Source organism: Camelus bactrianus, chromosome 16 (genome assembly GCF_048773025.1).
Source record: "Camelus bactrianus isolate YW-2024 breed Bactrian camel chromosome 16, ASM4877302v1, whole genome shotgun sequence".
NCBI lineage: Eukaryota > Metazoa > Chordata > Mammalia > Artiodactyla > Camelidae > Camelus > Camelus bactrianus.
The window spans coordinates 45824811-45841600 of record NC_133554.1 but is presented as its reverse complement, the minus strand read 5'-3'; the positions used below and the strand labels follow the sequence as shown (position 1 = coordinate 45841600).

The following is a 16790-nucleotide window of genomic DNA, read 5'->3' as shown; positions in this document are numbered from 1 at the left end:
GTTCTTTATTAAATGCACTAAAGAACAACAAAGACAAATGTAATGGATGAGATCAGCTATTTTTAAGAGTAATCCAAGTCATCTGAAGGTGTGTGGCTAAGGAGCCTTAGGAAAACTCAAATCTAATCAAGGTTCCCTGGGGGAGGGTGAAATTATTCCCTGAAACTGATAGGTCATTGTCATCTGCTGCCTCTGCCCTCTTTCACAAACAGTGAGAAACTAATGCCACTTAAGTCACATAAACTCAAGTGCTTATTGCTGAGAAGGCTGTTAGGAGTTCAGAAGGGCAGCCCTGTGCCAGCTTTGCTTTTCTCCTTCTGCTGCGGTCCAGGCAGTTTGGGGCCAGATGGGGGCAGCAGAGTGCAGCTGGTTGCTAGGGAAGTAACAGTGCGGCGTCTATTTACTAGTAAGAATTAGGAAAGAGAAACCATAGTATGACTTTAACTTTTTTACTGGTCAGAATTCAAAAGATGTCAACATTTCGAGCTGCTAAGAATGTACTAGACAAAAGAAAGAATAATTTTGATATCTATGAAAAAGTAGTTTGCAATGATCTGTTTAGAAAATGTGGAAATTTCATTGTCGAAACCCTTTGAAACCTTTCCGTTTTCTTTTTCTTCCTGTGTCTACATGACATTCACTGATATCCGAAGAGGAAGAGTATACAGAGTTGTGGAAGGAATTTCTATTCACATAGGCATCATACAACCTTAAGTCCTTCGGAGAAAGTAATTCTTGGCAGACATTCCAGGACCATGTATAAGTAGAAAAAGTATCATAAAAAGACTCATTTTTAGTGTCGATCCCAATCAAATCCCCTCGGATTTTCCGCCAAAGGTTTAGCATTTGTTTCCGGTGCTCAAGTGCAATTCCCAAGTGATAGGTATCTGTAGCTCTCTTTACCTGCGGTGAGAGAAGTTTACAGTAGTTACCTTAAAATAGCTTTAGTTTGTGGACCACAATTCTAGATATCCTGAGTTATGTTTCCAGGTTACTTGAAAGTCACTGAATTTATATATTGGGTAGTGCTCCTTGAGGATGTGTGAGTTAGGAATTGATGGACCGTGAAAATGTATTACTTGGGAATAATGAGATAATAAGAAATTTTATGAGAATTAAAAAAATAGACTAAAAAAGAGGAAAATGTGGGATGGAGATAGGTTCTGGATATATTAGGAGTGCCAAGGACGGCCTAGGGCAGGGAGGGAGAAGTTGAGAATGTCCTTAAGGATTTGATGAAATTGAGGGAGTGGGTGTTAATGGGAAGGTGTTTGGGGAGAGGGGCTAGCATAAACGAAGGCTTCAAAGGTGATGAATCCCAGAGTTGGTAGGGGGAATCCAGGTACTTCGGTATGGCTAAAGTGTCAAATTTAAAGTGAGAGGGAAGGAGTGATGAGGAGAGGCAGGCAAGGTGATGTTGTCTTCCACAATCAGGCCCTAAGACTTGATCTCAGTGAGGTGGGGGGAGCCCTTAGTGAAAATCATGCTGTAGTGAGCCATGTTTCTGCTAGAAGTGAGATAAATCCCACAGCTGTGTTGAGCAGAAAATATAGTTGAAAAACCCTGCCCTCATGGAGAGGGAAGCATTCATTCCCTAAGCAGATCAGTGACAGGCTGGATTTTTGTTAGATCCATTCTCCACAGCAGCTGTGTGGAGCATAGGTTGAGCTATGAGGAAAGGATAACAGGGTGAAGGTGATTGTCCAGGTGAGGCCTAATGAGGACCTCAGTCAAGGCATTAGTAATAGGATGGGATGAAGGGGATGGATTTGAAAAATCTTCGGGAAAATGGGAGTAGACAGATTTGGTGATTGGTGTACCTGAGGAGTGTGGGAAAAGTATAAACTAAGGATGGCTCCTGGCCTTCTAGTTCTGGTGACTGAGTAGATTGTAGTATATACAACTGAGATATGGGATCCCTGAGAAAGAGCCATTTTGATGCAGAAGATGATGAGTTCGGTTTTGGACATGCCCAGTTTGATATACTAGGAGACAGCAGGGTACAAATGTTCATCAGGCAGTCAGTGCAGTAAGATGGAAATACTGGAAAGAAGTCTAGGCTAGTGACAGTTAGGAGTGATCAGTATATAGGTGACAGGTGAAACAAGGAGGGTAGATTGGGATAGCTCAAAGAATACTTGCCCTGCGTTCAATGCAGAGACCTCCACTGTTCTCCTGGGACAGGGTTATAGGGATGCCAAATTATTGGTTTTTTCAAGTTTCCTAGCCCTTGGGGCAGCTAGTACGTCAGGGCTGGAGCCCTGTAGCTATAAGTGGCTTCCATTTACTCCAGTGTGAATCTATGCCATGATGAGACAGAGGTTGGGAGCCCACTCCTTTGTATTCTTGTGGCATGCAGCACCGACCACCTGTGGTTCCATTTATCCCAATATATTACTACTGCTCATTTTCTTCTCCATGTCTCCCACCCTCACTCCTAGCTCATTGAGAGTAGGAACTGTGTTTTTTATTCTGTGGTATCTCCTAATGCCAGAACTTTGTTAACACAGGATAAATATTTACTGAACAAATGAATGGATTAGTGTATATAGTGAGAAGAGCAGTAGGATGATGCTAGAAAACTAGGGAATGTCAAGACTTAAGAAATGAACATTCAGGAAAGAGAAGAGAGAGGAAAGGACACAGAGCTACAAGGAGAACTGAAGATGCAGAATCGTAAAGGCCAAGGAAGTAGGAAGTGTCTAGGAGAGCTTGATCATTAGTGTCAAATGCAGAAGGCAGGCGGCATAAAATAAATACACCCAGTCTCTCTCTGGAGTACAAAAGTTGCTAAGAAGTCAGGGCATAAAAGTAGACAGCAGCACAGAGTTGTGGTTAAAAGTGTGGATTCTGCAGCCAAGCTGCCCATGCTTATAATTCTGGCTCTATTACTTCCTAGCTGTGTGCCTCTGGGCAAGTCACTTAACCTCTTCGTGCATATGTGTAAAATGACAAGGAATAACAGTGCTTACCTCAAAGGATTGTGTAAATGAATTAGGATCTGGAGAGCACTTGTAGAGTACATATAGAGCACAGTGCCTGGCATATAAGAAACATGCTTAAACTACTATTCTTCTTTTAGCTGTTGTAATAAAGATACATTCACTCATCATGATTCCCTGAATACACCCCTCACTGTGACTGTAGGCTTATTACCTTAACTATTTGCTGTTTCTGGCATGAAACAAATCAGTGTCCCAGAGATTATGCTGGGTATGGCTCTACAGATGATTATATTAGCAGGGTGAATTATAAGTTAACATTTGAATCCACTTGATTACAGAGCAAGAAATGTCAGTACAATGGGTAAAAATGAGAAATGACCTTGTCTTTTTTTTTTTTTTAGAAATGACCTTCTCTTAAAGACATAGGGCTTCAGAAAAAAAGCTCTTGGTTTTATGGCTGTAGTACTGAAGTAGAAAACATTTTTGTCAGTGCTTTCTGGGAAGGCATTAAACAGTGAATACTCACGTGCTGTTTAATAGCAGCTGCATCAGACACTGTCCAGTTATGCTTTCTCTTAAGCATTTGATCAATGGCGAGGATGTCAGTTGGGTAGCCTGAGGCAGGGCCAATAGGCTTTATATTTGCTGCCTTTATGCACATTTTAAAAAGAAGGTTAGTAATGCATTTCATTTGAATTATATAACAAAGACATACACAGAAGTATACTATATTATGAAAGCACTGAACAAAAGAACATTAAACCAAACTCAGGGCCCTTCTAAGTACAAGGTCCTGTGTAATTGCACAGATTACACACCCATGAAGCCAGCCCTGGAAAGAGAAAAACTGGAGGAATAAGGTACAGGAGGTGAATAAAGATAGAGGTGGAGACTTTGTCCTTGGAAATTAGGAAAAATTCTCACTTTTAAGAGGGAAGGAGGAAAAAAATGGCTTAAAGGATGAAGAAATCCCTAAGGTGGAAAGAAGAGTTAAAAGAATTCATAGACTTGGAGAGACAGGATCATTAGCTGAAGGAGTTTGACGGTCTGATTTTCCAGCAGCCACTATGAGGATTGTAAGAGGGTTTACAGCAAATGAAGAAAAGCAGTACTGAGAGCCTGGATGAGACTCAGTAATACATATTTTCAAAGAAAGTAATCCGCATATTTACATGATTTCCACCAGCATTGTTCAGCAGCCCAGGAACAGGGAAAACAGATGGCTGGTTCCCTGTGAGAATTCTAGAAGTAGTGTAGGCTGTACTCTGTAGGGCGCATTCATTTTCAGTGCTTTGAAAATTTGGGTGAGGATGGAGTTGGCTCCTCTCTAACCTCCATATCCATCCCAGACATAAACTATCCTCTGGACTATACTTCTCTTATAAGTAGGCTTCACTATTGAGAAAGAACTTGCTCGATGCCTATTTACACATGGCACTATACCAGGTGCCCCCCAAACATCTGACAAGTGGTGTAGAAATGGTCTTTTAATCATATACAAACCCCTTCATAATATATATATGGCATATATGTAGATATTTGTAGTACATTAGGAATAGTATATTATAATATTTACAAATGTAATACATGAAATAGGTGTAGTAGGTGTAGATGTAGTAATAATATACATATATGTAATATAATAAATATAAATGTATAGTATATTAGATGTAATACATAGTAAATATGTAGTATATTAGATGGTAGTAAGTGTTATGGAAAAAATAAATCAGAGAAGGTGGATAGGGCATTGGAGATTGTGATTTTATTTAAATATATATTTTAAAAAAATTTATAGAGGTGAAAATTCACACAACATAAAATTAACCATTTTGAAGTGAAAAATTCAGTGGCAGTTAGTACGCTGACAATGTAGATACTATGATTTTTAATAGGGTGGTTAGAGAGGGCTTCCTGAAGTAACATTTGAGTGAAGACCTAAAAGAGTTGAGGGAGAAGCTCTGCAGATATCTGAGGAATAGCATTCTTGCAGAGGGAAGAGCAAAGCCAAAGACCTCGAGGTTATTAAATAGGCAACGAGGGTCTAAATCTGTGATGTCCAGTAGAACTTTGCAAAATGATGGAAAATTTTATATTTCTGTATTCTCCAATATGATAGCCATTAGCCACACACGATTATTGAGCATTTGAAATGTGGGTAGTATGACCAAGGAACTGAATTTGTAGTTTTATTTAATTTTAGTGAATTTAAATTTAAATAGTCATTGTGGCTATGATTATTGGAGGATTCAGGTTTAGATTGTGGTGTAGGACCTTGTAAGTTATTGTAAAGATTTTGGCTTTTACTCTGTGTGATATGAAAAAAGCCACTGGAGAGTTTTGACTGATTTTAATGGAACCGCTTTAGTCGCTAAGATTATATTCTAGCTGGAGAGACTGAAATAAACAGATAAACACCATAGGTGGAGGGTTCAATGCTGGGAAGTAAGTTTAAAGAGGAATAAATGTCCTCTTACTTCCATCTTGTCAGTGATATTTGCCTGTGGGTGTGAGAACAGACTGAAGGGGACAAAGGTAGAAGCAAGGAAACCATTTAAGAAGCTGTTGACAAGCACAGGGAACTATATTCAATATCTTGTAGTAACCTATAATGAAAAAGAATACGAAAATGAATATATGTATGTATATGGATGACTGAAACATTATGCTGTACACCAGAAATTGACACAGCATTGTAAACTGACTATACTTCAATTTAAAAAAAAGCTGTTGATACTATCTCCACTATCTCCACTGAGATGATTAGAGACAATCTAGCATGTAGTGTGCTCTCAAAAAATAAAGAACTTGTATCATAGTTTTCTTTCATCCAAAAAATATTGAGTCTCCTGTGGGCCAGGCTTATGGGTGATAGGGGTACCTCAGTGAAAGAAATAAAGTCCTTGCCTACATGAACCTTATATTCTAGTTGGAGAGATTGACAATACACATATAAACATCACAGGTAGAGGGTTCAAAATTAGGAAATAAATTTAAAGGGATATAAATGTCCTCTTATTTCCTTCCTGTCAGTTATATTTGCCTGTATGACTTCATCTGTAGAAATAAAGACAAAGTCTGAACTTGAGGTCATTTGTGACTGTGGTACTCCTCTGGGACTCTTTAAAATTTTTAAAAATTTAATTGTGGTAAGAATACTTAACATGAGATCTAGCCTCTTAACATTTTTTTTAAGTGTATAATACAGTATTGTTAACTAAAGGCACAATGTTGTATAGCAGATCTCTACAACTTACTCATCTTGCATAATTGAGACTTTATGACCATTAATTGGCAACTTCTCGTTTTTTGCCATCTTCTGCCTTTGGGACTCTTAAACCCTGTTCCTGGAGGGGCTCTCTAGTGTTTTTTTAGTGATGTGAACAAAACATGAACATCTGGAACCCAGAGATGCCCCACAGGATGGGCTGATCTCCAGTCAAATCTTCATCTTGTTTCTCAGGCTGGGAAGCCTGTGACAAACCTGTGGCAAGGCCAGAGATTCCTAGAGAATATCCAGAAACTAGTGTATACTTGCCGGAGACTCATAATGACAAAGTGTATCTTGGAAAAGAGGCAAATAGAGTAGAGGCAACAGAGCATGAAGGAGGGCCAGAAGGTGCAGCTGTGACTATAAAGGGGGTTCTAGTCCAAGGGCAGAATGGTCCATCCCTCCATCACAGCACTGCTCCATTGGGTTGTGGACCTGGTCCTCTTATCCCATGGTATCTGGCCTAACCTCAATTAGAACCAGTTGAGGGAGCCTAAAACAGCTTCTGTTCTCTGAGTGGATGCGAGAGTGGTTGGAGGTAGGACCTAAGGGCCTTTTTGTTATTATTCTTATATCTCCCACCCCTAACCCAAGTTTAGAATTTTATTTTTCAGTAAGTTTAACTATTTGTTGAAATAAAATGAAATTTTTATACCTCAGCTTTAAATTTAGGAACACGGCTATAGAATCTGGTTTGAAATATAAGGACTGAAAACAAATATATATATTTTAATGGAACCAAGGTAATTCTGTTTATTTTAGGATTTTTGGGGTGAGGAGGGAGGTAATTAGGTTTATTTACTTTTTTTAGAGGAGGTACTGGGGTTTGAACCCAGGACCTCATGCATGCTAATCATGCACTCTACCACTTTGAGCTATATCCTCCCCAATGACTGAAAATATTTGCCACTAAAAAGCATGCTACTAGTTCTGTTAAGCTAGGACTTAGAAACCTATCTATTTAACTGATAATGATATAATCTCACCTGTGTTTTCCAGTCCTTTTTATGGAAAAAATAGTTCTCAAAGAAATTCAGAGGCTCCTTTCTCCGTAGCATTTCTAATTTCTGTATGTCTTTGAATGGCTTTCCCATCACCACACCATCCACATTAGGAAACAGTGGAAAGATGGGTATTTTTGAATATGGGCTATCTGAAAGAGGACTGCATCCTAAAAAGATAAAAAATGGCATCACAAATAATGTAAGAAATTCTCATAAAAGACATACATGTGGTGCCTATTTTGCTTTTTGTCTCTTCTCAGTGGCCACGACACTCCTCTCTTGCTCCCACCCATCCACCGACCCTCAACTTCATCTAGTTGTCTGGGGATTCAGGTAAGAAGTACATTTGTTTTCAAAAGATATCTGTGTGACAGAGACCAGTCACTCAGAATCAGCTATGGCCCTACTCTTAAAGCACTTGGCTCTAGTATTTATTTCTGACCAGTAATATACAAATAGTGGGGAGAGGACAAATGGCTCTTACTCTTGAGTTCTTCAAGAAATTTAAATACATCCTTTTCCTTCATTATTGCAATCCGGGCAGCATTAGCAAAGGCAGCTGTTCTTGAGCTTGGAGGTGTACATATGTCTGGCTTAAATCTCCTTTTTCCATAACCCATAGCATAGGGACTCCACAATATTCCTGAGGTGGTTTCCTGGAATTTTCTTTGGAAATAGCTAGGAAAAAAAAGTAATCCAGAGATGGATAAAAAGTGCTATAATCCTACTGAAAAAGTGCCTGAGTGCTGGACAGAAAGGAAAAAAGAAGTCAAGTTGCAAGTTATATATGATGAAAAAAAAAAAAAAGAGTTCATGGTAAAGTAAAAAAAAGTTATATATGATGAATACATTTATTTTAAATGTAATTCATATATTCATTTAATATTATTTATTGAGTGCCTGTTTCTGTGATATTTATAGAATATCCAGTGATCCTTTCCATAGGCCATTTGATTACTTTATGTATGTGATTCCTGGGCTTTGGCTTCCCCAAGACCTCCCAGTCTTGTCTAGAAAAATACTTACCGATTATGATCTTTGACAAGCCCTTAAGTGGTACCAGCTTGAATACAAACATTAATCATGCCTACTATTACGTTACTTTGTGTTGGGTTTTAAAATGCAATTTTTTTTAATTAAAAGAAATTCTCATTGCAGAGAACTTGGAAAATATGGACAAGCATAAAGAAGAGTTACCAGTAATCTTCCTATCCACAGTAAATCACTATTGATTGCGGTTCTTTGCAACCTGTGTGTGTGTGTGCGCGCATGTGTTTGTGTGCACATGTGTATGAACAGGTTTAGGAGATACGTTACTATGCATTTTAGGTTATAAATTCTTTAAGAATAAGTACAGCAGGCTATGTATGATAAGGGACTCAAATTCATAGCACAAACATCCCCAAACGTATAAACATATGATTTATAAACATGCAAACCTGAAATATCAGTGACAGATCAGATTCCTTCTTGCTGCTGGAACAGAGGACTTCTATTTGCAGCTGAGGTGGGGATCTGGTCACTCACTGCTCAGGTGGAAGAACTTGTTTCTCACTGTTTTGGTGCAGTGGGGGTTTCAGTACCAAATTGGAAGACCTCACTTCTCAGTGTGCTGAGTGGAGGAGTGCCCAAGAGAATGACACAGGACCTTGCTTCTCATTATTGCAGTCTTCTGTCTGTTACAGCAACAAGAGGCTCATTTCTCTCTGAGATGGTGACAGGCAACATTTCTTTTCCTCTCAGGAAGAGGGAAAGAACTCATTCTAAATGTTGGAGCTGCAGAAGTGGGTGGGTAGATGTGCCGATAGTGTTCTGATTGGAGTGTGGTTTATAACCAGATACTTCCTTCCCTAACCTTGAACCTAACCATCCACAATGTTCTCACTTGTCTCTGAAAATAGAATAATGCTCGTTTCTCTCAGTGTAATTTAATTCCTACCAGATTCTCTAAGGCTCAGCTTTCCTTTCCTCAAAGTATTCTCTGTGGCTCTGGGTGTGGTCCTCAAACCAGCATCATCAGCAGCACTGGAAACTTGTTAGAAATACAAATTCTTGGTCCTCACACAAACCTACTGAATGTGGCCCAGTAGCGCGTTTTAACAATCGCTCCAGGTGTTCCTGACACATGCCCAATTTGAGAACTGCTGCTCTAGTCTGGAGTCTTTCCCTTTCCTGAAACTCTAATCTTTGTTTGATGATTATATCAAATGTTATATTTATAATTGTTTCCTTCTCTCCCTTGATTCCTTCCTTCCCTCCTGTTTTAATCTTTCTTTAGTAACACAGGTTTTTTAAAAATATCTCTTGATCCTTGGATGTCTATTCATGTTTAAGAGTGAGAGTAAACACTCTTTAGAGCCAATTGGAAGCTCTTTGGTGTGAGTGTGGTGGGTCTTATTGAGTGAGAATTTCACTGTTAGGTAATTGGTTGGAGCCTTGCTTCATCAAGGGACCTTTTAATTGTGAGTATCTGTAGGTTTTTTTTCTTGGGCTAGTCAATTTCCTGGAGAGGGATCCTCTGATATTTTACCTGAGTGGTGTAAGTCTAGCTGTCAACACCTTGGGACCTAGGGAAGGGGAAGAGGGCTGGTGGGGTCTCACCATTCAGCAAGTAGACTTTCATATAATCCTGTTTTCACTATGATACCCTCATCCTCAGTTATGTCTGGTCTCCCTAAGTCTGAACAGTCTTTCTGGTACAACCTCTTTAGAGAGTTAACTGCCAGGCAGTCACTTGACTATGTAGGGCTAGAGAGAGGAATCTAAGGGTCAACCTACTTCTCATGTTACTTTTAACTGGTCTTTCTGTTTTGGGTTTCCCCTGCCCTCTCTGCCATTAGAGGTTCCTGGTGTCTCAGTTCCTGAGCCTTTCAAGTGTTCTGCAGTGAGGGCTGGTGCTTCTTGACCTTCTCCACAAAGGTACTCAAGTTTCAGCTTCTGATCTGACTAGCTAGTAAATTAAGCCATCCATTTCCTTTCCAGCTTCCAAAATTATGTTGGTATCTTTTGTTAGCTCTTCTCCCTGGGTTTTATGCCCTCTAAAATACTTTTACTATTATTTTAGTGCAATTTCAGAAGGGAAAAGAGGTAAAAATATACATTTATTCTCGTATGTTTAACCTTATTTTTTAACTCTCTAAAATTTGGTTTTCCTCCCATCATCCTTTTGGAACTGAAGGTCATTGATGATTTCTTCACTACCACATCTAATCCTATCCATTCAGTCCTCATTTTACCTGGCCTCACTTTAGTATTTAATACTGGTGGAAAGTCTATCTTGTTTTGAATTTCTTTGTGGCCCTGGCTTCCCAACTCCGTACTATCCTGGTTCTCTTCTTGACTATGAGTATTTCCTTTGCTGACTCTGTTCCCTCCCATTCCATAAATATGGGAAGTCCTTATGGGTCTGTCTTCAGTCCTGCTCTTTTCTCTCTCTGCTCTTTCTTCATTTTATGCAGATTAATGGCTGGCTTAAGTTATTTCCTCTGTATTAACAGTTTCTAAGTCTATTATTTTCACCTCAGTCTTTCTTGTATGTTTTACTTTTGCATTTCAAACTTATTGTGGGACATTTCCACTTAGCTGCCCCACTAATTTCAAATATTTCTTGTCTAAAAATCCACCCCACCCCCCACCCATTTTATTATCATCATCTTTCTATTTGCTGGCTCCTAGTCATTCTGACTCAAATGCTGCTATTTATCTTGACCCACCCTTTTCTACTTTACTTTAAAGCCTCAGATCTTGGGATTTGTGGCCTCTCTTTGCTTCCTCCACTTTCCAAGCCCTTTCTCCTATTGCCAGAGCTATTTCTCTCATATGCTCACTTGTCTCTTGGCCATCAGTCTGTCTTTATAAGACTTTTCTATATAACACTTCCAGGTCAAACTTCCTACCCCTTTATCAAAGTCTTTCCTTCCAACTGCTCCCCTTTTCCAGCACTTTCAATGGCTTCTCAACTGCTTAGAAGAAACCTAGAGATTTCCTATAATCTGGATCCAGTCCACATTTCCAACTTTATCTCCTACTGTTTCTCTTCACAAACCTCATGTTCTAGCCAAATTACCTGTTAATTGTTTTGTAACGTCATATGCAGTCTGTTTTCTAAATCTTTTTCTCAAACATTCTCTTATTTGGGGGTGAGGTGGGGTGTGTATAGCCCAGTAGAACACATGCCTAGAATGCACAAGGTCCTGGGTTCAATCCCTAGTACCACCATTAAATAAATAAATAAATAAATAAATAAATAAATAAATAAATAAATAGAAACTTAATTACCTTGCCCCCAAACAAACAAAATCTCTTGTTGGATTACTGAATCAGTTATATAATAGCTGTATGACCTTGGGAAAGTCATTTATATTCAATAAAATATTAAGTGCCTAGTATTGTCCATGCTTTGTGCTAGGCAACTCTAGGAAACTGATACAAGAGGGGAAAGAATGTTCTAGGCAAATACTTGGAGGTTAGGGAGCATGGAGTAGTTGAGGACCTGAACCAAATTTAGTATGGGATGTGGTAGGGGAAGTTACCAGAGGTGAGACTGACCGGAGAGTTAAGCAAAAGGTATTTCACAAAGGCCCTTGAAAATATCATAAGTTGGAACTTTTTCAGAAGGGCATGAGAGGCCACTGTAGAGATTTTAGCAGGTAAATGATATGACCAGATCAGATCTGTACTTGGTATTGTAGGCATTCAATAAATAGTTTCTAACTGAATGTTAGATTATTCTGGCTGCAATGTGGAAAGTGGGTAGAGATGGCAAGAATGGAGGCAGAGGCAAGGTAGGGGGATACCACAGTAATCCAAGTGTAAGAAGGTAGTGACATACGCTAGACTAGTTTCTGTAGGGACAGAGAGAAGTGCGTGGATTTGATGTATGTCTGGGAGGTAAAATAGACAGGATTTTGTGATTGGTTGGATGTAGGGGGTCAGAGAGCAGCAGCAGCAGCTGAGGCCTTTGGCTCAGGCAATCGGATAAACATGAGATGGTGAAACCCAAGTAGAAGAACTAGTAAAAGTGGAGGTGGGGGAAGTGGAGATGGGGGGAAGGAGATGATTTAGGTTTTGACATTTTGTGTTTGAGGTACCTATGGGACTGCCCAATAGGCAGACAGAAACGATAGAGGAGGCGGATCTGCGCTGGATGGACAGCCTGATCTCTATGCCTCCTTCTCCTTGCCTGTAAATAAGATACTGGAACACAGCACTGAAGTAGGGATTAAATGAGATCATTCAACAAATATTTGCTGAGTGCCTGGTTTGTACCAGGCACTTTTCCAGACACTGGGGATGTAACAGTGAATAGAATAAAACAGACAAAAAAAAATCTCTGCTCTCATGGAGTTACATTCTAGCATGAGAAAATAGATAAAACATTAAATGAGTAAATTTTATGTTAGACGATGATAAGCAGTATGAGGAAAAGTAAAGCAGAGAAGGGAAGACAGGCAGTGGTAGCGTAGTCAGAGGAGGCCTGACTGAGAAGGTGACATCTGAACAAAGACCTGAAAGTAGTGGGATGGTGAGTCATGTGGATATCAGGGCAAAGAGCATTTTAGACAGAGGGAACAGCAAGTGCAAAGGTCTTGAGGAGGGAGCACATCCGGTGTATGAGAGAAACAGCAAGGAAGCCAGCATGGCTTGAGCAGAGTTAACAGGAAATGAAGTCAAAGAGGTCAAAGGTGAGTGCAGGCCACATAGAGGGCCAATTTAAGTCATGTCAAGACTTTATTGTTCTCTGAGGGAAATGGGAGGGTTTTGGAGGTTTTGAGCAGAGGAGTTACATGATCTGACAATGTTTCAAAAGGCTCATTTGGTGCTTTAGGAGTCAAGGAGTCAGCTAGGCAGAGGGAGTGTTGAGAGTAGACTGTGGTGCAAGTTGGGAGACTAGTCAGGAGATAATAATCCAGGGAAAAGCTAATGTATGTCAAGTGCTTGCTCAGAACTTTGCAACAAATGGTATAATCGACTATAGGAATACCTATCAAATTCTACCATTATACAGCTCAGGACCTGCTTTCTCAGGAAACAAATGATCTCTCACTCATTTGACAATTAATTATGTAATATATTTTGTATTATTTTACTTACACATGTTTATTTAGTTATCTTCATATTTATGACTTTTTTCTCCATTTATATTTTAAGCTTCTTAAATGCAAATACTGTGTATTAAATGCTTTTGACCTCCTTGATAACAGGTATATGGTAAGTAACAACCACAAACATAGTACCAGTAAAAACACCAACATCTGCTTACATTTCCTGAGCACTTACTGGGTGTGAGAGGCAGTGCAGGGAGGTGGATAAGAGCGTGGGTTCTAGAATCAGACTGCTAAAATCTAGGCAACACTGCTCCTTTGGGCAGGTTACTTAACTGACCTGTGCTTTAGTTGTTTTTCATCTGTAAAGTGGGCATACCCAGTAAAGAGATGAAGTTAAGTGGATGATATGTATATTCTATGTTTATTCTAGTTACTTCCACATAATAATAATAGCTAACATTTATTGAGCTCTTATGATGTGCTAAACCCTTTACCTGTGTTATCACATATCCTCACATTTGCCCTATAATTGTGTTATAAGTATTATTATTCCCATTTTATAGATGAGGAAACGGAGAGAGAGAGGTTAAGCCATGTGCCAAATTTGTGTACCAACAGCAAGCATTTAATAAACATATTTGAATTGGAATGAAGAGTAGAATGTTGTGCATCCTTGGTTCCGCATCTGACCGAGGTGTAGGATAGTATAAAGAGATTATCTGTTGAAGAGCAGAGGATATTTTTACATTGTTGGTGGTATTTTTAAGTCTCTTTAGGTGGGATAGCAAAATGCTTTGAAAGAGTAAGAGTTGGAAAGACTGATAACTGCAACATTTAATTTTTGTAATACAACGACAAATAGATGGAGGAAATTTGTCTTTAGTGATATTTGTTGGAATAAACACATTTGGGTATGAGAATCTTTCCTCATCATCTATTCTCAAGCCTAATTCTGGTTTTGCTCAGTCCAAAGACTGCTTTGGGAGGTATGAAGTTGCTGTACCTCATCTCAAAAGACGTCTTGAGAGCCCCTGGTAGTTCCAGTGTGAATAGGAGTCTCTTGTACTCAAACTAGATTTCCAAGCCCACCCAAAAATCATTCCTGGAAAAGTCTTGTTCCTCTGGGATTCTCTAGCCTAGGGTAGGAGAGGCTGAACTTTTCTGGCTGTCTTAGGTCCTCAGTGGGGCCCTGAGATGGTCTGAGTCAGCCTTGAAATTTCAGAACTAGGCAGTGCTGAGAGGATGAAGGAATATGGTCTCATGTTGTGGCACGTGAGCATCTGCCCATATACCTTCTCCTTTGCTTTGGAGCAGATCCTGTGGAGTAGGATGTTAGGGAAAGGTGGCTGCATTGTTAAAATCCTCATGAATGCTTCTGAGAAGGTCATTTTTGTCCCTTTCTTTGCTACCTACCTTACTATTTCCATTATAGCTTTTCTGGGTAAGGCTGAAGTCTCTACAAGCTTTGATAGAATTTCAAACAATAGGATCCCCGGATTGCCAGCTAAATCTAAACAGGTTTTCTTTTCTGGAACTATGGAGGGAAAGAAAGATTCAAAATGTCATCTGAAAAAAACATCTGTCATAAAAAGAACTAAAGTGACAGTATTTTACTGTATATACAATATTAATACCAAGTCAAGAATTAGAGAATTATAGAAAAACATTCAAAGTCTGTTCTATTTGGTAGAAAGGTCATTTTGATTACTGAACAGACAAAATAATCATGGAATTTGAAATTAAATACTTTTAGTTCAGTGGCTTCTAAGTAAATATAGTAATGAATTCAACATAAACATGAATTATGTGTTAAGGACTATTCTGTTCTTCTAGGTAAAGGAATTATGGATAAATACATCTCTGGTTTACAGGCGAACCCTTGTTACTATAGTGGTACTTGAAATAGTAGCTTCTATTTATCCTAAGACAGTTCATAGCTTATGAAAGGATGTATTTTTAAAACTGTTACAATATTTGGAATTTGGAATGTATTTATTCTGGAAAACATGATATGAATAGGGTTAGACTTTCCAAGGCAGCCTGTTAAACTTATAAACAAACAGAGGATTATAAACATTAAATAACAATAAATCGGGTATAGCTCTACATCATTTATAACCTTGTGTGAGAACATGCTGTCTAACCTCCAGCAGACTCGTCAGCCCTAACACTGATGGCAGAAGCTTCATCAGGGTGAGGAGGGTATCTTTCAGGAACAAGGAATTATCTACACCCAAATTCGCATATAAGAGAGAGCATTTTTCTTTTGTAAGAGGAGTGCCTCCCAAAGTAGCGCATACACTTGGTAAAGAATTAGAATACCATAAAAGGTGTCCAAAATTTTCTACGCCACTGCTTGAATGTTCTCATTGGAGGCCAAAAAGCAGTGTCTTCTGCAGATGGACTTGATGCATTTAAGTTAAAATTCTAAAACTGTATCAATTTTCTTAGCAAATTTTGTTTTAGAGAAGCAGTACAAAATAAATCAGTTTGTGCCCACCCAGGAACGACAGAAAAAAAAAAAAAGAAAGTAAATCACATTCCAGACTATACCTTCCTGATTGGAGGCCTAAGTGAATAATATTTACTATGCAGTGAATTGCAACTACGCAACTGCCATGTATTCAGTGATACCTCTACTCACCCACAGCCTTAAGGAAGCGGTTCTTATCTGTTAGCACCTTTATAAAGTCTGAGAAATTCACCTTCCCATCTCCTGCAACAGAGATCTAAGGCTCAGAACAAGAATAAATTTACCTTCTCACTTCATACCCACCTCTATATTTCTATTATTAGGATATCCCTGAGTTGCAGCCTATTTCCTCTAAAATTAAAGGATAGTGAGTGCTATTAGAGTGTTTGTACTTCAATGAAAGAATAAAAATTTAGTCAGATTTAGTGGAAACAAGTGACAGTTTAATTAAATGGTGACTGACTCACATGTGGAACTGCTGCTGATTGAATGGGGCACTGGCAGTTGGGTGGGGAGAGGGGAAAGGAGATAATATGCTGAATATATATTCCACACAACATACCAGCTTGGGTTACTAGTCTCTAGGTCAGTATATTCAAGAAAACATTACCTATATGCTTTAAAAAATAGCAGTAAAAATGATGTGGCATTTAAGAGTCAATATTAGGTGGGCTTTTAATGATGGAAGGAAGATTTGTACTATTAAGATTCAAACAGAAACAAAGGGCTTGGATTTCCCTGGTAAGGTACGCAGATAGGGTAGGGGGTCCCTGGAGGAAGAGAACTAGGCATAGCTTTCTTGACATAAGAGAAGCCACTTTAGGCTTAAGCCATTTTTGATTTAAGCCTGGACACGATGCCTGTCCTTGCAGAAGAATACGCCTCATAATTAATGATTTTAAAGGAACAAAGAATGTAAGAACAAACAGGTATTACCAGGCTAGGAAAATAACTATATGGGAGACAATATATCAGTTGTAAAGACTCCCAGTTCTGTTTCAAAGGTAAAGATTAGCCTAAAGTACATACTTGAGCTGTTTTGCAGGATCC

The 16790-nt window shown here is 39.0% G+C and overlaps 1 protein-coding gene across 1 annotated transcript in view; it reads right to left on the bottom strand.

The window, feature by feature from the left end:
* Window positions 1–435: 435 nt before the first annotated feature.
* The window catches only part of EFCAB3 (EF-hand calcium binding domain 3), a 37364-nt gene continuing 21009 nt past the window's right edge, over window positions 436–16790 (bottom strand). Inside the window, exons 3-8 of the mRNA XM_074342209.1 lie at window positions 15912–15983; window positions 14681–14801; window positions 7705–7898; window positions 7203–7387; window positions 3472–3594; window positions 436–903 (exon numbers count right to left, since the gene is read on the bottom strand). Of these exons, the coding sequence (XP_074198310.1) occupies window positions 577–903; window positions 3472–3594; window positions 7203–7387; window positions 7705–7898; window positions 14681–14801; window positions 15912–15983 (1022 nt within the window). The 3' untranslated portion in view covers window positions 436–576. The remainder of the gene's footprint in view (window positions 904–3471; window positions 3595–7202; window positions 7388–7704; window positions 7899–14680; window positions 14802–15911; window positions 15984–16790) is intronic.